This window comes from Jatropha curcas, chromosome 11 (assembly GCF_041381405.1).
Source record: "Jatropha curcas cultivar XTBG-Jc1 chromosome 11, XTBG_Jcur_1.0, whole genome shotgun sequence".
Taxonomy (NCBI): domain Eukaryota; kingdom Viridiplantae; phylum Streptophyta; class Magnoliopsida; order Malpighiales; family Euphorbiaceae; genus Jatropha; species Jatropha curcas.
This window is the reverse complement of record NC_143161.1, coordinates 12,049,659-12,072,224: the sequence shown is the minus strand read 5'-3', so window position 1 is coordinate 12,072,224 and position 22,566 is coordinate 12,049,659. Positions and strand designations below refer to the sequence as shown.

Genomic DNA, 22,566 nt, shown 5'->3' with positions numbered 1-22,566 from the left:
TCTACAAAGTTATTTATTTTTAATGCTTTTATGCTTTATTTTTTATTCATTTATGTTACATTTATGCTTTATATTTGCTTTGTTCTATGCTTTCTTTTATTTTGTTCTAACCTTCTCTCTATCTATTTTTTATTATTCTAAGCTTCTTTATTTTTTTACTAAACTTTAAACACCAAATCACTTAGCCTTTGGCCGGACACATGAAATTATCCAAACTTGGATATACCAAGCTACCGATCAATTTTATCAGCGTCCTAATATTTTAACAAAGCCCTCAACGATTCCATCAAGCGTGTCAAAAAATGTTGTTCAATCTGAAATAGTGGTTAGAATTTGTTGGACCTGCATATATCAGGAGTGCTTTCAGATAAGGTGGATTAATAGACAATGGACCTATTAGTCTAAAAAAAAAAAAAAAAAAAAAAAAAACAGATGACAATAAGAAGAGTTCAGAAAAATGAGAAACATAAGAAATTAAGAGATGAAAAAAAAATGGGTTAAGGATGAATTGAATAGATGAGGCAATTCGATTTATTTGTATTGCAGTAAATTCGCTCCCCACATATAAGAATTCTAGTATTGCACGCCAAATAATATAGAATTTGCAATCTTATCAACCTATACAAAATCTAAAATTCCATGTTTGTATAATAATTTACAAAAATGCGTTTTAAGCCTAAACGGCCTTGGTAGTTTTCAAACTATATTATGTCTTTCCAAACTTTGCCAATTCAGACATTGTCTAGACCTGATATTGGACCGGCGTCAACACAAGCATTTTCTATTTTATTTTACTTTTAATATATAACTAGTAAATTTTCTTTCAAATCGACTGAATTGAGTCTTCTTTCGTCCAAAACTGCGTCCCGCGTGCGTATCTTGTGTATTTGATCGTTACTTGTCCACCGTCGTTCATCCTCATACAGGCAATTGGAAGTATTGAACAATTTAACCAAGAACATAAATATTTTTGTTGCACCTTGATATATATATATATATATATGCACACTGAATATAGATTCGTCACGTGTATATTCCTAATAAAATGACTGCACACTGAATGTAGATTCATCACGTAGATATTCAAGTTGACATTGTCAAACGTTTCCTTTGTTCACAAAAAATCCCCACCAGCTAAGAAAATAGTTAAGGAAAAAATAATAAATTCAATAAAATAAACCGATGCCCAAGTTACCCACTGAATCACCAGATCAAATCAATGCAGATTATGCACATGTTATGCAAGGGCTTGGTCATCCTGCTCTTCCATTTAGATATACATACACATCAGTCACACCAAAGAGTTCCTAACCACGAATGGATGCCCGGGGGACAGCAGGTAAACCTAGTTCATCCTCAGCCTGTCGAGCACCGAAATTCCCAGGTAGGAAAATTAGACAGGGAATAGCAAATTGCTAAGAATAATAATATATCTCATGCACTACGCAGACTTCATATCAGTAAGATTTTTACACGAACAAAGTTCAACTATGAAATCCATACGTCATGTATACTTTGACACATGCCTTGCAAGTAATAACAGGAATGGTATCTGGCAGGCACTCCAACCAAAGAGTGCCCTATTCATTCTTGAAACAAAAATATGAACACAAGGTGATAAACTAAATATGAGGATTTACTAGAGCATTATTTCTACCAGCCGGAGCTGCTGCATTTCCTGTGGGTGCTGATGGCAAGTTGAGTTCTGCATCCAGATCAGGTTCCTTATCAGGTTGCAGATAAGAAGGAACACCATCAGCCTCGGTTTCCATTCCCATGTCTGCCTCCAGAGCATCAAGTTCTGCATTGCAAAATTTAATCAGCATTAAATAACATGTATATAAACACATGGAACATTCTCTTCCAATTTAATGCATGGATGTCCATTTAAATTGATCCCATAGGGGAGAAGAAGAAGAAGAAGAAGAAGAAGAAGAAGAAGAATAAGGAAAAGAAACTATTAAATGCTACTGACTGATGGCATGACATACTTTGTCTACCAATGCGATATAATTCAATAATTACAGATTATTTGAATAAGAAGTTTACTCTGGCTTCTCACAAGAACATTAAATAAATAGGTAAAGATCAAAATATTAATTTTCTACATGCTCAAAACAAATTATGCAAAATGACCTTTAGATGAAATTTGAGCTTACCTCCCATGAGTTCTTCCTCATCAATATCATCAGGCACATTGTAGCTTCTACCGAGGGTCTCTTGGATTTCATTACTCATATCCATTAGGTCCATCATCTCATCTTGCAAGTTCTACAAATGGCAAAAAGTAACCTATTTAGCACCATAAATTCCCAAAGGTAACTTAACATGAAAGTAGAGGGAGTAAGGGGAAGTCATGAGATCACATACATCTATGTCTTGAATCTTCACAATTTTCATCATTCCTTTCAACTCTTTGTTGGCGGATTTCAAAGCTGACATCTAAGGAGGAACAGGAGAAATTTAATTTAATAAATTTATAGATAGTCTGTGAACCCCTCCCCCAAATATCATAGGCATATGGATGCATGTGACTAAGGAAGAAATGCACGTGATGTGTGAGTCGCCACCTTGTTTAATTATTTTAGGGTAAACTAGGAAAAAACCCTAAGTTGACTCCAATTTTAATTAACCTAATTACTAGATTAATTAACCCAATGTTTAAGGCATGGTCTACGAACCCGAGATGGATCCCGAGACTATGTCATGCTGAAGAACTAACCTATGAATGAATGCTTTGCAGGGTGATTAATGTGATTTAGACCAATGAAATGTGATTTTGACTTGCCGCTCGGGGTTAAATCCCAAACGTGCCTACGTACTTCCGTTTGAATGGAAGATCAAAGTCAACGTAGTTCGATAGGCCTTCTTTGAAGGGCTTTGAATGGGTATGCTTAATGCATGAGTGTGTGTATGCTTTGTGCATTTTGTTTAGGCATTTTGCCTGAAAATTGATTGGTTTGATTTTAGGCATTTGATGCCAAAAATGTTGATTTTAATGGCTTTTAGCCAAAAGGATTGATTTAGGCAATTAGTTTGCCAAAAATTGATGTTTGGGCTTATTATTACCAAAAGATGTTTTGTTGGGCGATTGTCGCCAAAATGATTAAGGCATTTGTGCCAAAAGTTGGTATTTGAAGGCTTCTAGCCAAAAGCTTGATTTAGGCAATTTGTTGCCAAAAGTTTGATTGATTTGGGCGTTTGTCGCCAAAATGACTGATTTAAGGCTTTTAGCCAAAATGAATGGATTTAGGCAATTTTTGCCAAAAGTTGATGTGATTTAGGCGATTGTCGCCAAAATGATTGTTTGAAGGCTTTTAGCCAAAAGATTGATTAATTCTAAGGCATTTTGCCAAAGCTTCTGATTTAAGCGATTTGTCTCTAAAAAGTGGTTAATCTAATTTATAGGCAATTTGTTTGCCAAAAATTGATTGAACCGTGGGCAATTTGTTGCCAAAATGTGGTTGATTTAATTATAGGCAATTTGTTGCCAAATTCATGACGTGAATGCATTTATGCAGTTGTAGAATTTAGGAGTAGAAGAGAAATATGCATGAAGTGCTAAAATTAAATAGACAGGGTTTAATTATTACCTGGGTCAGTTGTCGGCCACTTCTTAGCTCAAGATTAAGCTCCTCGTTTGGGGAATATTAATTAAAATTAATTTAATTTAAGTGACCAAGTATCATAACAAGAAAGCAATAAAAACTAAATTAAAAATGCAGAAAAAGCAGTAAAAGAATCGCAAGGAGCGTAGGGGAGAAGGAGCGTCCGTCAACACAGACTGAGTGTCTCAAAACGGAGGTCCCGGGGCCAATTTTATAGAGAAAAGGTGACCCGAGGGCGGTTCTGTCCGCCCTTGAGGGCGGGCGTGCTGCCCCTTGAGGGCGATCATGCCCGCCCCCAAGGGCGGACGTGCCCGCCCTCCAGGGTGGGCGTGCCCGCCCTTAAGGGCGGGCTAGACCGCCCTTTGAGGGCGGTCATGCCCACCCTCCAGGGCGGGCTGGACCGCCCTCTTAGGGCGGGCGTGCCCGCCCTAGCGGGGCGAGCGTGCCCGCCCTTGAGGGCGGGCATGCCTGCCCCATGGGGCGGGCACGCTGACCCGTGCTGTTTTTCTCGCTCCAGAGGCTTTTTCGGGAGTTTCGGACCTCTAAAAAATATTCCGGGACCAGTTCTGTGATCCTCGTGACGTCCTGGACGTTTTAAGTACCATATTGGCATACTTCCGGTAAACTTCCAAAATGGCCTTTGGTCCGGTCGGACTGTTTGCAGTCCGGGAAAATTGGCTCTTCGAGCCTCAAAATTTGGGTATTCACAGGCGACTGCAGCCACTGTCGTCGGTGGCTACCGCCACCGGCGACAGCGGCTACCGCCGCCTTTAAGAGCGGCCGCCACCGCCGCCTTTAAGAGCGGCCGCCACCGCCGCGGCCGGGAAAACTGGCTTTTTGAGCCTCAAAATTTGAGTATTCACAGTTGCCCCCCACTGGCTATCATAAAAATGATTTATGAGAGCCAGTGGTTGAAGGAGCAAATTTTGAGGATGGGCAGAGGAGGAAACCCGGCCGTGGTCTTTTTCTTTGAAATGAAATGATCAAATGCATGGATTTATGTTTGTAACTTAAAGATGTTTTTGCCTCTTTGAGGACTTAAAAAGAAGTTTTGCCTCTTAGAGGACTTGAAAAGATGTTTTGCCTCTTAATGAGGGCTTGAAAAGATATTTTGCCTCTTAATGAGGGCTTGAAAAGAGATTTTGCCTCTTAGAGGACTTGAAAAGAGATTTTGCCTCTTAATGAGGGCTTGAAAAGAGATTTTGCCTCTTAATGAGGGCTTGAAAAGAGATTTGTTTTATTTTTATTTTTTCTTTGAGAACCAAGGGTCCACCTAAATTCGAAATGATCAAATGGCTTGGTTTTGGGTGAAAAATGGTTGGTTATTGGTTAGGGTTTCACCCTAGGTTTTATGTAAAACAAAAGGTTAACCATTAATCGGGTTCTATCCTGGGTTTGTGTAAAAGAGATTGACGATGGTTGAGTTCCACCTTGGGTTGTGTATGTTTTTTTTTTATAACACTTGCCCCTAAATCCGACTTGGAGGATTTTGCCCCCTGCTTGAGAGAATTGACGCCCTTATTAGCTGAAATAGAATTTCTTCTTAATGAAAGACGTGATTGCTTCTGCGATGGGAGAATGGTGAAGGTTCTTATCACTTCTTGCCCCCAGAATGGTGCTGACCATGGAATACTTCACAACATTGGTGTTGTAGTTGTCCAATCGATTGAGGAATCAAAGAGAACAAAGCCACTTATATGACTCGAGGAAACGGACAATGTGGATGACATCGCTCGTCTGAAAGGATCGAAGAAACGATGGCCCAAGTGGAGACGAGGTATTAAAGGATTACCTCTCAACGATTATGTTTGACATTTTTTAGGGTCTTTTGGAAACCCCGGGGATTGAATTGACATTTTCCTCTCTCTCTTTTTTTTTCGAGGAATGACTCAAAGAATGACGCTTTCGAGGAATAACTCGATTTTTGTGACTCGTTGTGGAATGACCACTGGTGATGGAGACTTGATTTTAAAGACTCGATTTAGAGACTCAAATTTTTCTTGTAGTGAATTTTGACTCGAAGGAACACCCGAGAAGACCTTTGAAAGGGATTTTTTTTTAAGGACATACTTTGCTGTTTATCCTACAAAAAATGGACTCTCTAAAAGAATTCATAAAAGCACCTTTTGTTTTTTTTTTTTTTATTTATTTTTATTTTATTTATTTATTTTTATTTTATTTATTTATTTTTATTTTTATTTTTTTGCCTTAACTTTTGCCTAGTAGCCGCCCTTACAGGTTTTCGACTCTAGCAGGCTCTTTGCCCTAACTTTTGCCTAGACCGCCCTTTCGGGTTTTCAGCCTAGCGGGCTCAATTCTTGCCTGAAGCCGCCCTTTCGGGTCTTCAACTCCAGCTTTTATTTTTCTTTTCTTCTCTTTTTTTATTTATTTATTTTTTATTTTGGCAAAGAAAAAATGCAAACTCATGTTTGTGACCGTGCCTTTACGGCTGCCTACGTATCTCCAAGAACTCTTCGGGGGATGGGGAGAATCAGGTCTTTCGTAGTTCCTTCCGGGATGCGAACTTCGTGCTCGGCTGGTGCGGAATTCATCTCCGACTTGATGTTGGTGCGGAATTCCTTTCCGACTTGGTGCAGATTTTATTTTCGACTTGCTGTTGGGGCAAAAGTCAATTCCGACTTAATGCTGATTGTGGAATTCATTTCCGATTTGATTTCTTCGGGATTCTTTCCCAACTTGATATTAATACAGAATTCATTTCTGACGTGATTTCTTCGCAGAATTTCTTCCCGGCTTGATGTCTTTGCGGGATTCCTTCCTGGCTTGATGTCTTTGCGGGATTCCTTCTCGACTTGATGTTGATGCAGAATTCATTTCTGGCTTGATTTCTTCGCGGGATTCCTTCCCGGCTTGATGTCTTTGCGGGATTCCTTCCCGACTTGATGTCTTTGCGGGATTCCTTCCCAACTTGATGTCTTTACGGGATTCATTCCCGACTTTGATGATGTTGAATCAACTTATTGACTCGAGCTCGTATGATAGTGATGTCCCTAGGTGAATCTGACTTTGTTGTTGTAGTGGTTTTACCACTGGTTGACTGAAATATGACTTGTATTCATCACAAAGAGTTTTGAATACCCACATTGTGGTGGTAACTTGAGTGGCTTGAGTGTTGAAGAAGCTTTTATGCTTTGAGTTTGTGGCTTCGCCATGTTTGAATTCTTGAGGTTAATTTGATCCATTTTCTTGAACTTTATCTTCCTCTGAATTTGAAACTTATTTCCTCAATGGTTCTCCTCTCCATAAGGAATTTTGAGGAGACTCTTCCTTTTCCTTATTTTGAGAAATGATCCTTGTTTATAAGGACACTTGTACTTGTGCTATGCTTGGCATTTGATTTTCAAGGTGTTTGTTGTCATCCAATTTGTGGAAATGACTGCTTCTTTTAACTTGCTTTTTCAAAATGTAAGCAGCCGCTTGGTCTTTGTCCTTATGGCTGAAATGACTTGTCATCTACCCTTGATGGGCTTGAATTTAACGGAGAGCTTGCAGTTGACCCGTTTTTGACAACTTGATTTCCTGTAGCTTTGTCCTTGATTTTTTTTTCTTTTGTGTAAAAGTTCCTTTTGACCCATTTTTTTCTTTTGCTTCTTTGGAAGCAGCCTCTCCATAAAGAATTTCGAGGCAACTTGATTCTGAGATGACTTGAGTAGTGTATGGATAGCATTGCAACTTCGTGCAGACCCAACCCAATTCCAAACATAACTTCTTTATTCTGTCGCTTTTAAGCTCGAAATTCAGACACCTCTCTGTCGGAGCATCTTCCATTCCTGGGTTCTCGGAGAAACCATTCTGGCCCTAACCCCTTCAATCGGCTTTGCCTTGGTACTGTTTGAAGTCTTGCATACCCTTTGCTGGATCTTTTCCATGATTACCCTTCAAAACTTCCCCTTTGAAGGTGCTTCTTAGGATGCCCCCAGCTTTGATTGATGCAGAGCAAATGAATGCATTTTTCTTTGCCAATTTTTATTATCTTTTTTTTTTCATCATTTTTTTTTGATTTTTTTTATTATTCTTTTCGATTTTTTTTGCTTTCACAAGAAAGGATAGGGAAAGAGTGTAAACATAATTGGAACGTAAACTGATCCCTTTTTATTGATAAGACAAAATTTGTGTACAAAAGACACTTAGATTTACAAATGAAAACTTGAATGGAAATGAAAATGAAAAAAAAAGAAAAAAAAAACTAGACCCTAAAAGATAGACTCTAGGTGGACTGTGATGGACTAGGATTGGATCGACTGTAGTGACTTTGTTCTTCTCGATGCTTCAATCGATCAGACATGTTGTTGTTGGTCTTGAACAATTCCTTTGTTCTTTTGGAGGCTTTATCTCAACCTTTTCAGACACAAACTTCATTCATTTCTAAGAAAAGTTCGAAAAGATCGAATGATTCTTGTTCAGCAATTTTTTTTTTTGCATTAATCCCATGGTTAGGCAAGGGATCGGTTGATGTTCAGCTTGCTCTTGGGGATGATGGACCCATTGTCAACCAGGTCTTGTAGACGGTTTTTCAAAGTCCAGCATAATTCGGTCTTATGCCCATGTCCTTGATGGTACTCACAGTATTGATCGGCTTTGAAATTCCGGGGCAGGGGGTTTGGTAATGGCCTTGCTTCTAAGGGCTTCAGTACATTTGCTTTCACTGCTTCTCGGAACACCAAAAGGATTGGCATGCCGAGATCAGTATATTGCCTCCTTGGCTGATTGTTTCCCAAATTCCCAACACGTAAAGGATTCGTGGGGATTATACTGGCTATTTCATTTGTCTCACTGGACCCAGCATGATTTTGCTTCTTGTATGAGTCTACTTTGAGTTGACCCAACTGGATTAAGTCTTCCTGTAACACCCGCCACCCAGTCCCGAGAGACCCGACGGCGGATGCCACATTCGGTGCCGGAGACACCGTCTTAACTTAACATATAAATCATAAAACTAAAATTATGAATTAGAAGTAACTGAGTATTCACAAGTTTAGCGAGTAAATTTTTTTTTCTTTTTATAATAGCGATTTCATTTCATTTTCCTTGCATTTTTTTTTATATACATTGGGAAAATTCCTACAGAAATATTGTAAGAATATCCCTTTAAAAACTGAGCTCGCCAAACATGTGAATCCAAAATACTCCCAATTAAACTCTAAACTTCCAACATCTCCAAATAATCTTTATAATATAACAACACTTTTATATTTTCATAATTGAATAAATCCTCAATAGTATTTTAGATCCATCAATTAATTGCATTCATTATATCTATCAAGTCTTAATGAACTAATCATATCAACTGACTTCAAATATTTCATATTCAATCATTTAATAAATCTTATTCTTCTCTCCAAATATATACATCAAAATACTTTATAATTACATACTTCAATTATATTTCAAATAACATAATATCTGGAAATGTAACAATTATACATGCCATAATTCTTCATTATATAAATCTCAATCGACTACTCCCAAATTAGTCACTTTTGCTTTGATACTATTCTTCTAATCTTCAAGTAGCAACAACATCTTCAACCTACGCGTGATAAAAATCGACGCGCTGAGTATAAAACTCAGTGGTGCTCATAACTCACATACTTACCAAGTTGCGATAGCAACTTACTTTAAAACAAATTTCATAAAATTTTTTACAATCATAAATGCATTAAAATTCAACATACATTTCCATTTATAGCAAAACAAATAGCACATATACTAGTAATTTAGTCTTCTTAAATTCATAATGCAAGCTTACTTTAGAATCATACTTAAACATAATTACTTAACATAGACAATTTCTTATCATATGAAATCATACATGTAAGCTTACTTTAGAACTTAAGTAACTCATATACTTAAACATAATTACTCAATATAGGAAATTTATCATAAATTCCTTTTCTTTTAAAACTTTCTTATTCAAAATTCAAAGCACATGCACCTTAAATACCCATTTCTTTGTTAAAACTCTAAATATATAAAAGTTATCAAATAATCATATTTATATCATATATATAAAATAATTAAGTAAGCTTTACTACACTAAGGTGGTACCAAGGGGAGGAATTTCCTTCTCCAATCAAGCATGCTAACACAACTCTTATGCACAAAAGTATCAATTTCAACCCTCATCATGCATTATCTAAACCAATTCCACACTTTTTCAATTTATATCCATTTCAACATATCCACTACAACACTTGTCAAACTTATTGTCAAGTAAATGCTAAACCACACAAATAATCAAGAGAACTTCATCACACATGATTTATACATACTTTTATCCAAATAAACCTATGATTTAAGACATAGAAAATTTCCAGCATTAATATAATCTTGACCTTTGCTGGGTTTTTAAGACATAACTTAAGTTCTGTGTCTCCAAATTGAGTGATGTTTGATTCATTAGAAAGCGAAGACAAAATACTACAAATGTTATGAAGGGACCATAGCCCAGATTAATCTTTAAGATGGCAAACAAAAGCTAGGAACATAGACCAACAGTCTAGACCTGATTCAGCCGAACTAATTTCAATGTTTATCAAATTCCTACTTATCCAAACACTCAAATCAAACCAATCCAAAACCAGAGAAGTCTCAAGACACAGGGAAACAACTGTTATGAAGAACTCAGAACATAATATTACCATTATAGTGGTCAAAATGGGCACTCAATTCAGTAATGCATGTGGCCCGTCATAACAGAGTTAGTTTAGGTGTTTTAGCCATAAGTTGAGCTATATATATCCAAATTGGACACAAGAGGATGGGTTGGAAAGCTAAGAAGTAGACCTAAAACTTTCATGAAGGACTTAGACACCAATGGAAAATCAAAAGGATCGAAAAATAGTCCTTAATCACACCCAATAACACTTTGTCCTAATTTCAGCTTACTTAAATCATATACAAGGTAGAGATTTCTACCACATACTCAATACTCATCAAATATCATCTTAAGATCACAAATCCTCAAAGAATAACAAGAAAACTTAAGGTCTTATTCATCAATAGGTTCTGCCACTCTTGGAGGATGAAGAAGAAAATGTTTTCCTCATCAATTCAACATATAAGCATGCTTAGAAATCTCCCAAGAACACATGTATACCACCAAAATTCAATAATCAAATTATTTCATATAAAATTTCCAATTTTCACAAAATAGTATAAACTTCACAAAATCAAAAATTTAAACAAGGTAAGAGGATTTATGAACACTTACCTTAAACATAAGCTCTAACAAGCTTAAATAAGACTCTTGATGCCTTAGTTTTCCCTTGTCTTTGGTAGGAAGTTATCCACCCTTTGTCCTCCAAATTACTTGAAATTATTCACCAAATATCATTTCTCAAGCTTTAATCTCAAAGATTGATTAATTAGATCAAGTTGAATGGTGTCAAATTGGTGGATTTAGTGAGTATAAGTGAAGAAAACAAAGAGAAGAGAAAGAGAGGCTCAAGTTAAAATGGAGGAGAAGAAGAAAGAAGTTCACGTTAGATGGATAGGAAGAGGAAGAAAACATGTTGCTCAAATAATGGAGTTGACTAAAGGGTAATTTGGTCCTTTCACCAAAATTGGATGGCTAGGATTGAGCAATGTAATTCAATCTAATGGCTACAAATATTCTCCAAATTAAATTCCTTCAAAATATTATTTATCTCCATAAAAATTCTTAAATTTAATCCTTAAAAATAATTCCTCTAATTTCCTTAATTAATATAACACCATCTCAAATTTACTCCATAAAAATAATTTCTCTAATTTCTTTAATTAATATAACAACATAATTCACTATTCACTAATTCTCTAATTTCTCCAAAAAATATTCATTACTTACTTTCTACCCATAAAAATAATGTATACATACTCCAAAAATATTAAAGAAAATATTAAACATACATAGTAATTTTTCCGGACAAAAATAATATTTATTCTCGGACCGATGATACTATTCACAGACCGGTAACTTACTATTTCAGACACAGAAAAAATGGGGCGTTACACTTCCACCTTAGTTGCAGTCGCAATGAGCGATTGGAACGTAGGCAAGTACTGTGTCTGAAGCTGTGACTGGTAGACAGGCAGTAAATTCTTGATTATTATGTCAACTTGTTCCTGTTCAGAGGGTCGGTTGATCATTTGAGCAGCTTTGGCTCTCCACCTCAAAAGGAACGAGGAGAAGGGCTCATTGTTCTTTTGTTTAGTGGTTTCCAGCTCCCTCCGGGTAACATCCACTTCGATATTATAATGGTACTGCGTGTTGAAAGCGTTGCATATGTCCTCCCAATTCTTCATTTTGGAACGATCCAAGCTTACAAACCATCTTAATGCAGCACCAGTCAAAGATTGTTGAAACAACTGAGCAAGGAGCTCGCTGTTCAGGCCAAATGGGTTGAGAGCACCCACATACATTTTTAGGTGTGTTTTGGGACAAGTGGTTCCATCAAACTTATCCATGTTGGGCATTTTAAACTTGGTTGGCAGTCTTGCTTCAGGGAACAAGGACAAGGAGTCCATGTCCACCACTTCCTTGTGTGTCTTAAGGGCAGTAATAGACCTTTCCAACAATTCCAGCTTCTCTCTCATTTTCTGAGCTTCCAGCTCAGAAGCAGTTCCAGAGGGCATGTCATCCAGGGCAGGGTTTAAGGACGTTGGTGCAGCACCGGGTCCCTGATTGGAGGTAGCAGGATCATTTCCCCCAGCTGAAGCCCCATTTCCATTACCACTACCTAGTTCAGCTATTAGGGCAGTTCTCTGGGTAGCTAATGCCTCATTCATTCTAGCCTCCATTCTGGCTTCCAATTGGTTCATGAGGTTTTGGATGTCAGACAGTGATGCCATTGGTGCAGTCGGGGTCGTTGGACTTGTGGGTGAGAGCTCAATTGGTGTTTCGGGTACAGGTGGTCTTTGGAGGGGTACCTGTGAAAGGACATAGTCAAAACGATTAGACTATCCTATATAAGGTGTTTTCATAGGGTATGTGAGATAGTGTGAGGTAGGGTAGTGTTGGTATGCTAGGACACCTCGACTTTTCGAATGGCCCTAAGTTCTCAAAGAAAAAATTTTTTTTTTTGGGCCTTAGGGGCCAAATTGAGAATTTTTGGGCTTTCGGGGCCAAACTGAGAATTTTTTGGGCCTTCAGGGCCAAATTGGGAATTTTTGGGCCTTCGGGGCCTAATTGTGAATTTTTGGGCCTCAGGGGCCAGATTGAGAATTTTTGGGCCTCAGGGGCCAAATTGTGAATTTTTGGGCCTTAGGGGCCAAATTGTGAATTTTTGAGCCTTCGGGGCCAAATTGAGATTTTTTGGGCCTTCGGGGCCAAATTGAGATTTTTTGGGCCTTAGGGGCCAAATTGGGAATTTCTGGGCCTTCGGGGCCAAATTGAGATTTTTTGGGCCTCAGGGGCCAAAATGTGAACTTCTGGGCCTTTGTGGCCAAATTGGAAATTTTTTGGGCCTTGGGGGCCAAATTGGGAATTTCTGGGCCTTCGGGGCCAAATTGAGACTTTTTGGGCCTTAGGGGCCAAATTGGGAATTTCTGGGCCTTCGGGCCCAAATTGGGAATTTTTAGGCCTCTGTGGCCAAATCGAGATTTTTTGGGCCTTCGGGGCCAAATTGAGAATTTTTTTTGGGCCTTAGGGGCCAAATTGAGAATTTTTGGGCCTTCGGGGCCAAATTGAGAATTTTTGGGCCTAAAGACCAAAATGTAATTTTCCAGGTCTTAGGGACCAAAATGCGATTTTCCAGCTTTTGAAATGGAATGTTCTTTTTAATGAGATGATATGTCATGAATGCGCTCAACATCACGTCATACTTCGTTTAATGATATGATTCGTATCATTGGGTGCATACAGTCCTAAAGGATAGGTTCTATAGGCTATGACACAAATAGAGAATAGGCTTATAAAGGGACCCTTGAACCTTGAGCATGGATATACCTAACCACATGTGAAACAAAGAGTTTCGCGTGGGTCCAACAGTACGCATGCCTATGGGCCACCCCCAAAACGATTAGGAGTGGTTTGTGGTAACAGGGAGGACGCTTTGGCTATCCGTCGACATAATCAAAGAGACCTGCCGATCAGCGCTACTTGCTATCCAGACTCAGAAGTTTGAACAGAGAGAGAAGAAATTCATTTGAAATTCATTTTTTATGTAATGGAGAAAAGGATTCTCAATCGTGCAAATAAATCAACAAATTTAAATGTCTTAATCAAATTTGTCAATTAAGTTCAAATTTCCTCTCATCGAGTATTCTTAAAGAAAGAGCACTCGATTTATGTCAAGGTACCCTGCAAAACAAAGCATAGTAAAATAATGCCCTAAAGAAGGGCAGGTTAGTTTATTCAACAATTGTAGTCCACTTTATGCAAAAAGATTACATTCATAATTCCCCAGCAGAGTCGCCAAACTGTGAACCCCTCCCCCAAATATCATAGGCATATGGATGCATGTGACTAAGGAAGAAATGCACGTGATGTGTGAGTCGCCACCTTGTTTAATTATTTTAGGGTAAACTAGGAAAAAACCCTAAGTTGACTCCAATTTTAATTAACCTAATTACTAGATTAATTAACCCAATGTTTAAGGCATGGTCTACGAACCCGAGATGGATCCCGAGACTATGTCATGCTGAAGAACTAACCTATGAATGAATGCTTTGTAGGGTGATTAATGTGATTTAGACCAATGAAATGTGATTTTGACTTGCCGCTCGGGGTTAAATCCCAAACGTGCCTACGTACTTCCGTTTGAATGGAAGATCAAAGTCAACGTAGTTCGATAGGCCTTCTTTGAAGGGCTTTGAATGGGTATGCTTAATGCATGAGTGTGTGTATGCTTTGTGCATTTTGTTTAGGCATTTTGCCTGAAAATTGATTGGTTTGATTTTAGGCATTTGATGCCAAAAATGTTGATTTTAATGGCTTTTAGCCAAAAGGATTGATTTAGGCAATTAGTTTGCCAAAAATTGATGTTTGGGCTTATTATTGCCAAAAGATGTTTTGTTGGGCGATTGTCGCCAAAATGATTAAGGCATTTGTGCCAAAAGTTGGTATTTGAAGGCTTCTAGCCAAAAGCTTGATTTAGGCAATTTGTTGCCAAAAGTTTGATTGATTTGGGCGTTTGTCGCCAAAATGACTGATTTAAGGCTTTTAGCCAAAATGAATGGATTTAGGCAATTTTTGCCAAAAGTTGATGTGATTTAGGCGATTGTCGCCAAAATGATTGTTTGAAGGCTTTTAGCCAAAAGATTGATTAATTCTAAGGCATTTTGCCAAAGCTTCTGATTTAAGCGATTTGTCGCTAAAAAGTGGTTAATCTAATTTATAGGCAATTTGTTTGCCAAAAATTGATTGAACCGTGGGCAATTTGTTGCCAAAATGTGGTTGATTTAATTGTAGGCAATTTGTTGCCAAATTCATGACGTGAATGCATTTATGCAGTTGTAGAATTTAGGAGTAGAAGAGAAATATGCATGAAGTGCTAAAATTAAATAGACAGGATTTAATTATTACCTGGGTCAGTCGTCGGCCACTTCTTAGCTCCAGATTAAGCTCCTCGTTTGGGGAATATTTATTAAAATTAATTTAATTTAAGTGACCAAGTATCATAACAAGAAAGCAATAAAAACTAAATTAAAAATGCAGAAAAAGCAGTAAAAGAATCACAAGGAGCGTAGGGGAGAAGGAGCGTCCGTCAACACAGACTGAGTGTCTCAAAACGGAGGCCCCGGGGCCAATTTTATAGAGAAAAGGTGACCCGAGGGCGGTTCTGCCCGCCCTTGAGGGCGGGCGTGCTGCCCCTTGAGGGCGATCATGCCCGCCCCCAAGGGCGGACGTGCCCGCCCTCCAGGGCGGGCTAGACCGCCCTTTGAGGGCGGTCATGCCCACCCTCCAGGGCGGGCTGGACCGCCCTCTTAGGGCGGGCGTGCCCGTGATGGCGGGCATGCCTGCCCCATGGGGGCGGGCACGCTGACCCGTGCCGTTTTTCTCGCTCCAGAGGCTTTTTCGGGAGTTTCGGACCTCTAAAAAATATTCTGGGACCAGTTCCGTGATCCTCGTGACGTCCCGGACGTTTTAAGTACCATATTGGCATACTTCCGGTAAACTTCCAAAATGGCCTTTGGTCCGGTCGGACTGTTTGCAGTCCGGGAAAATTGGCTATTCGAGCCTCAAAATTTGGGTATTCACAGGCGACTGCAGCCGCTGTCGTCGGCGGCTGCCGCCACCGGCGACAGCGGCTACCGCCGCCTCTAAGAGCGGCCGCCACCACCGCGGCCGGGAAAACTGGCTTTTTGAGCCTCAAAATTTGAGTATTCACATAGTCAAGTGGTACCATTAATTACTCCAGGACTTACATAAATTTTTAATTAAAAATGGACATATACACACCAAGAAAACCTCACAAAATTTATTGGATATTTTATAAAGGGTTCACTTCCCAGTCAGATGTTTATGCACGTTCCAGCCAATGTACAAATACACTCACTCCACTTTAACATCCATGAGTGATGAACCATGCCCCTTTAGTCAGTACCAGGAAAACATTTCAAGGTGTATACCCCATAGCCCAATGCAACATGGTTGATCTAGCATGTATTGAATTTTCAATGACGAATGCCAAAATGTTCCTATTACTTGCTGTGAGTACCTTCTTTATTGAGGCACTCACAACAATTACAGTCGTTGCTACAGTCGAAGGCTAGCTGTTGGTAGTTAGAGGTGGTAATTATGATAAAGTGTTTAGCTACAGAGTAGTTGGAATTCCAATTAGAATACAAAATTTATAAACAAAGACATACATGTTTTCCTAATTATAATGCAACACAATCTACTATAATACAAATGCCTCTCAACTGAAACAATTTCAATAATAGAAAAAATATATACTCCAAAATACTTTCCTAAAACTGTCTGATTAGAATATATTTACAAAGAAGAATAATAAATTTCATCATATTGTTTCCCAATGTGATTGAAACTTTGTAAGGTTTATTGTCAAGAAACTTGGAATAAACAGATGACTTCTATTTGAATGTTTATTAGATTAGAAGCTTAGTACAAGACTTCCTACATTAAGGGCTTTAGGGAGGGATAGATTATGCAGTCTCCCTCGTGTGTTGCAAAAAAGAAAAAGAAAAGAACCATTTCCATAAATTAAATTAAATTACTAGATTAACATTGGCATGATATAAATTCAAAAGCTAATAAGCATTGTATATAATTCATATCAAGGTGCATATTTTTAAAAAAATTGAAAAAATTCAATTGGTTCCTGAAGTCGTGGTATAGCAAAACAATCCTGCACCTAAATTAGATTAAACTTGACAAGAGAATATTGAAATGAGAGGACAGATACCAAAATAGGCTGCAACTTCTGCCTGCAGAATTGAGAAAACATTCTGCCGATATAATGAGAACCAGTTTTTATCATTGCTCAAAAATCTGAAATCTACTTCAAAACCGAACATTATAACCCTAATTTATAATAAGCACACAATCCCGCTAAAGTAAGATCTTTATTACAAATCATAATAGAAAAAGGAATTAAATATAACCAGAACAAAGTTTTATAATAAATCCTAATACAAAGGATTCAACTATTCTAAATAAAGACTTGACTTGATTAAAATATTCCTAATTTGAAAATTCATATAGTATCATGAACAGTGATCCATCACATTAACATGAAGTGCAACTTTCTAAAAATTCTGAAACTTTTTGTAATACCCTGAATTTTTATTTTCAAACATTATCCAATTAAATTTAATGAACCGACAGCTTGGAAATTAATATTAATATTTTAGTGCGAATACTGTGAGAAACCGAACCGAAAATCGATTGAAAAAGCCGAAAACCAGTTGAAAACCAAAGATTTGGGCCGAATCGAATCGAATCGAACCGGTTCGACCCAAAACATCTAGAAACTTCCTCCTCTCTATATTCAACGCTTATCTCCCTCACTCATTGAGTCCTGCGCCTCCAGTTCACCGACAACCTCCCCAGCCACTGCTCCTCCCTTCTTCTTCTTCTTCTTTTTCTTCTTCTTCTTCTTCTTCCTTTTTTTCTTTCCTTCTTTTCCCTTCACTGCGTCTGTGTTCTTGACGAGGCAAAACAGCAGCAGCGTCGCGCGACACCCCCAGCTGATCGGACCTCCTCGCGCGCCACCGCTGCTCCCCGCGACAGCTCGACCTCGGCAAGCTTGCCGTTCCGCCCCTCCCTCCGCTCGAACCAAGCGGAGACAGCAGTCTAGAGAGGACTGCATCGCGCCTCAACAGATCTGTCGCGCCACCGCCCTGCCGCCGCTCCAGTGTGCCTCCGACCACCAGGAACGAGCCTGTCCAGCTTCTTCGCGCCGTCTCCGCCTCTCTCCGGCACTGTCAGTCGGATCCGGCCACTGGCAGCTACTGCTCTTCGATCTGGCATGTGTAAAAATCTCCGATCTAGCGAAAATTCGACAAATTTATATTTTGAGAAACGTATAAAGTCTCGGACTGTGAAGACAAAGGCTGGGAGCGCACAATAGGAAAGGCAGTCCTTTTAAGGACAACAAAAACAGTGAGTAGTGTTAGATAACTAGTATCATCCGCCTGCATTCATGCATTCACGGCTAAATGTTATCATGCATTATTTTATTGAATTGCCATATTATGATGCACCATTTGTTGATATTAAAAATTGTTTGATTACTTGTGCTGTGAATACACTATGCCTTGTTTGTGTGGAATTGGGATGACGTGGACCACCATGGGTTTGTGAGGACGGTCTGTGATATGGATCCTGAATATGATATGATATGAAATTTGACCGTCGGCCGGGAAAATGGGAGATCGGCTCCCCCGTGTGCACCTGATGATATGGATTGTATGGAAAACCACAGGATGGCTTCTTGTTGTTGCGCACCTGATAATCTAGATTTGATTGTAGCCCGCAGGGTGGCCTCCTGTTGTGAGCACTTGATGATCTAGATTGGATGGAGACCACCGGGTTGCCTCCTGTGGGTATGGAAAAGAAAAGAGAGAATGGAAAAACAATGAGAGGACTGGTCAGTGAGGATTAGACCAGTTGGCCGTATGGGGGATCGGCTCCCCGGTGCACATGTATGAGAGGGCGAGCCATGTGTGAGGACGGCTCGTTGGGGTTTCAGGTGGTGCCACTGACTAATTTCCACGTGATGTGATTATATGAAGGTGATGATACTTGTGATTGCTGTTGTACTGCCATTTGTGTGACAAACTGCATGATCATATAATTAAACGGTAACTAGATAAAAATATTTAGCATCTGTGTGATTGTGTGGGGTGAGAGGGTTATCTAACCCTACTCATTGAGTTTGGCGCTCACCCCTGCCTACTATTTTTTTTTTCAGGTAATAGAAAGAAAGAAAAGCCTTGTAGAGTTGAGACACTTATTGTAGAAGACTGTTAAGGATAGAAATAACGATGTAAATATAAAGGTAGAGTTCCGCAATTGTATTCCAGTTGGGTTGTAAATAAATAATAAAGTCCATATTAAATATATGAATTGTATTTTGAATGCATATGTATAATAAGTTAATGGGCCTGAATCCATAATTATGAATAGACTGTGAGATTTAAATAAGTTAGGCTTACTACGGGCTTCGGGGGCCTTAAGCCCACCCAGGTCCTAGTGCCGGTCCGACCCACGGAAATGGGTCGTGACAAAGTTGGTATCAGAGCATAAGTTGGGCCTTAGGAATCAATTGCGGAACATAGGAAATTAAATAGAGAACTCCTATGTTGGGATCGGCCGTAACCAACAAAGGAGCTGTAGTCGGGATTGAATTCCATTTTAGTGCCGATGGACGCATCGTGCATGAGGATGGAAGGAAATCTATATGAAACTTAGGACGAGAATTAAAATTACAGAAATAATAGTGAATTATAAAAAGAGTCCGGGTAACTGACGTTTATAAAATAAATACTTTGAGTTTTGCTAAATCCCCTCTATTTATTTTGAAGCAGAAGATCAGTTGGATATTGGTGTAATGGCCTGATCACCCAGTACACCATGATTCGACAGGAGACACTGCTTCGAAAATTATTTGAAATTATTTAGAAAAGGAGTCGGAGTTTTAAAGACAATAAGAAAGTAAATTTATTTGAACTATGATTTGAGAAGCATGTTTTATTATTTGCTTATTGGAAATTGTTTTGAAGTTGCAATTAATTGTTTGGTTTTATTATTTTGTCGGCATGTCAAAAATTTATCTGATTTTAAAATTTAAATTATTTACAATGATTGCATGTTTGATTAAATTTTTATCATATTGTCTATCCCGAGGACTAAATTAGGCCTATAGAAATTAATACTGATAAGTTAATAAATCGTATAGAATAGGAATCTGAAAGAAAATGTCAATTCAGATATAGATTACATTCTAGAAATGTTACTGTTAGGGATTAAAAAGTGAAAATGGTAATTTAAATTAAATCAAGGGTTAGAAAAGGAGGATCTAAGACAAATAATCATAATAGACAAGAAATCCTCAATTATTCAAGGCGAAACTTAAGAATATAAAAGAAAATGTTAAATGAATTATGTGCTTGAATGTGAAGAACATAATGTTAACCGAATAGGTCAAATTAATTATAGCAATATAAAATAATGTAAACATGATAAAGAAGCAGGTAAAACTTCCTCTGAACAATTAGTATGAAGGATAAAAGAAAGATGAAAATGAATCAAAAGGCTAAAGAATTAGGATAAGACTAGGGGATGTTAAATCATAGAAAAGCCGATGATGATAATATGGTCAATTAATTTATCTACTGTGGAATACTAGAATAAATAATTACAAACAAATTGGAAAAGAAGTAAAATTCAGATGTAAGAAATATACATATAAAAAAAAAAAAGATGATAAAATAAATAACTAAATAAATAAAGATAAAATAATAATAAAAATATAAATCACTACTGAAAATAACTTTTGGGAAAATTTAAGGTGTGGACCAATCTACTTGAGAGGCCAGTAATAGCGAAAGGAATAGTAATGATGGAGATTAGTATATTCTTGGTTTAAGAGGATCATTTAGGAGGAAATATGTAACAATAGACTGGAACTAGATGATTTCAGGATTGTCCTCGTGGAGATAGACAATTCATTTTTGTTAAATACCAAAAGGTTTTAGAAAATACAATGAGTATTGATTTTCAAACTGCATGAAAATATTTTTACACGATTGAGATTGGTTTAAAATAAAAGTAAATGCAATTTTCTATTAAAAGAATTTCAAGATTTTGTGTGAGTGACATGCCGATGTTTTTAAAAGTGGAAAAGGAAAATTATTTTAAAAAGTTTTTAAATAGCCAGTTACCTATAGGATGGTCAACCTAAGCTGCAGTTGATAACTCATTAGTTGAATTTTTGAATAGACAATTAATCTAAGGATTTATATCAGCGAAATAATGTATATTAGAACTATTAGTAAATAAAGACTTTTAAATTGCTCAAAAAAAAAAAAAAAAAAAAAAAAAAAAATCTTTAGTAGACAATTGATGAAATGTCTGATATGAGATAACTAGTGTTGCAAACTATTATTATAAATGAAACCATTGAAATAGAAACTTTCTTAAGAAAAAGAGATTTGACATCAGTAACAGAAATGAACTGTAGAATTAACTTGGGAATAAGAGATATAAAGCAGTGAAACTTAGAAATAGATATATTAAAAATAGAAATTTTGAGTACTATGCCTTTTTAACTGTAGTAAATTGTGACTACAGAAGTAAAAAGACTTGATGTGGAAACTTAAATTGTCAAGTAATTTACGAAATCATAAGAAAACTATTCCCCATTAGAGGATGTTTTGGAGTAAAAGATATGTTAATACAATACAATGTAAGTATGTGACAAAGTTGATAAATATTACAATTTATAAATTTAAATCCTGACAGGATGGCTGGCAGCAAAGAAAAAGAATATTCGAAGTTGATCCTTCTGTGAGACAATGCTTAAATTGATTAGGGGGCTATCTGAAAATGATAACAGTAGTAGATGTAAACAGCCCATAAATTTAGTAAACAATTAAATTTCAAGAGGAAAGTCTGAGAATAGTTATTAAAGTAGTGAAATGTACAGTTATTAATTGATATTAGTTGAGGATGAGATAAATAAATTGATACTATATTTTGAAACTTGGATGGAAAAAATTAAACGATTAGCTTAAGTATTATAAAGGCTAATTAGGGCCTTGCTAGTATTTCATAATTAAGGCATAAACTGAAGTTCCATATAGAAACGAATAAATTCTTTAGCTGACAGCAGAATTTGATTAATATATATATATATATATATATATATATATATATATATATATATATAGAAATTAAGTGGATGGAATATTTAATAAGTATGCTTCAATATCCTTAGGATAAATTAATAAGCAACATAAGTGAAATGAAATGTTATTATGAAAGTCAACTTTTAATGATACATGTTAAGATAATTAAAGGAATAAGTGTTAGAAGTAAGTACGGCAATTAAATAGAAGGTGTGGAGATCCCTATAGAGAAAGATAACCAATAGTGCAGGGATGTTCTTAGTAAATGAACTATTTAAATAATTCCGCTAGCGTACGATAAGGATAGAGGACGTGTATAAAAGGAACTGATAGAGTGAGCTCGAGTAACCATATGATAATATAGACAACGAGAGTTATAAGAAAATTTTTCTTAAAATTTTGGATTAAGGTAACATTTTTTTCAGTTTTGAGTAAGAAAAGATTTAGTCATAACATATGTACGTTAAATAACTCTATTTTGATTATAAATAAATTAAATTTCAAATTGTTTTGCTTTTTGCAAATTATATTTGGTTTTCATAAAGAAATGTGTAATAAAATTTAATTTTGGAAAAATATATGTATTAAGCCTTTTATTATAAAACTCGTTTAATTGCAAGATTTTTATTTAAAGAAAGAT

At 37.1% G+C, this 22,566-nt stretch overlaps 1 protein-coding gene and 1 long non-coding RNA gene across 2 annotated transcripts in view; one reads left to right on the top strand and one right to left on the bottom strand.

Annotated features, from left to right (window-relative positions):
- Nucleotides 1-1,015: 1,015 nt before the first annotated feature.
- LOC149492582 (vacuolar protein sorting-associated protein 60.2-like) overlaps nt 1,016-22,566 on the bottom strand; it is a 44,515-nt gene continuing 22,964 nt past the window's right edge. The window contains exons 5-8 of the mRNA XM_089715878.1: nt 2,371-2,442; nt 2,160-2,271; nt 1,641-1,801; nt 1,016-1,361 (exon numbers count right to left, since the gene is read on the bottom strand). Of these exons, the coding sequence (XP_089572004.1) occupies nt 1,308-1,361; nt 1,641-1,801; nt 2,160-2,271; nt 2,371-2,442 (399 nt within the window). The 3' untranslated portion in view covers nt 1,016-1,307. The remainder of the gene's footprint in view (nt 1,362-1,640; nt 1,802-2,159; nt 2,272-2,370; nt 2,443-22,566) is intronic.
- Nucleotides 17,349-19,159, top strand: LOC149492584 (uncharacterized). Its single transcript, XR_016318757.1, has 2 exons — nt 17,349-18,177; nt 18,989-19,159. It is a non-coding gene; the product is annotated as an uncharacterized LOC149492584 (long non-coding RNA).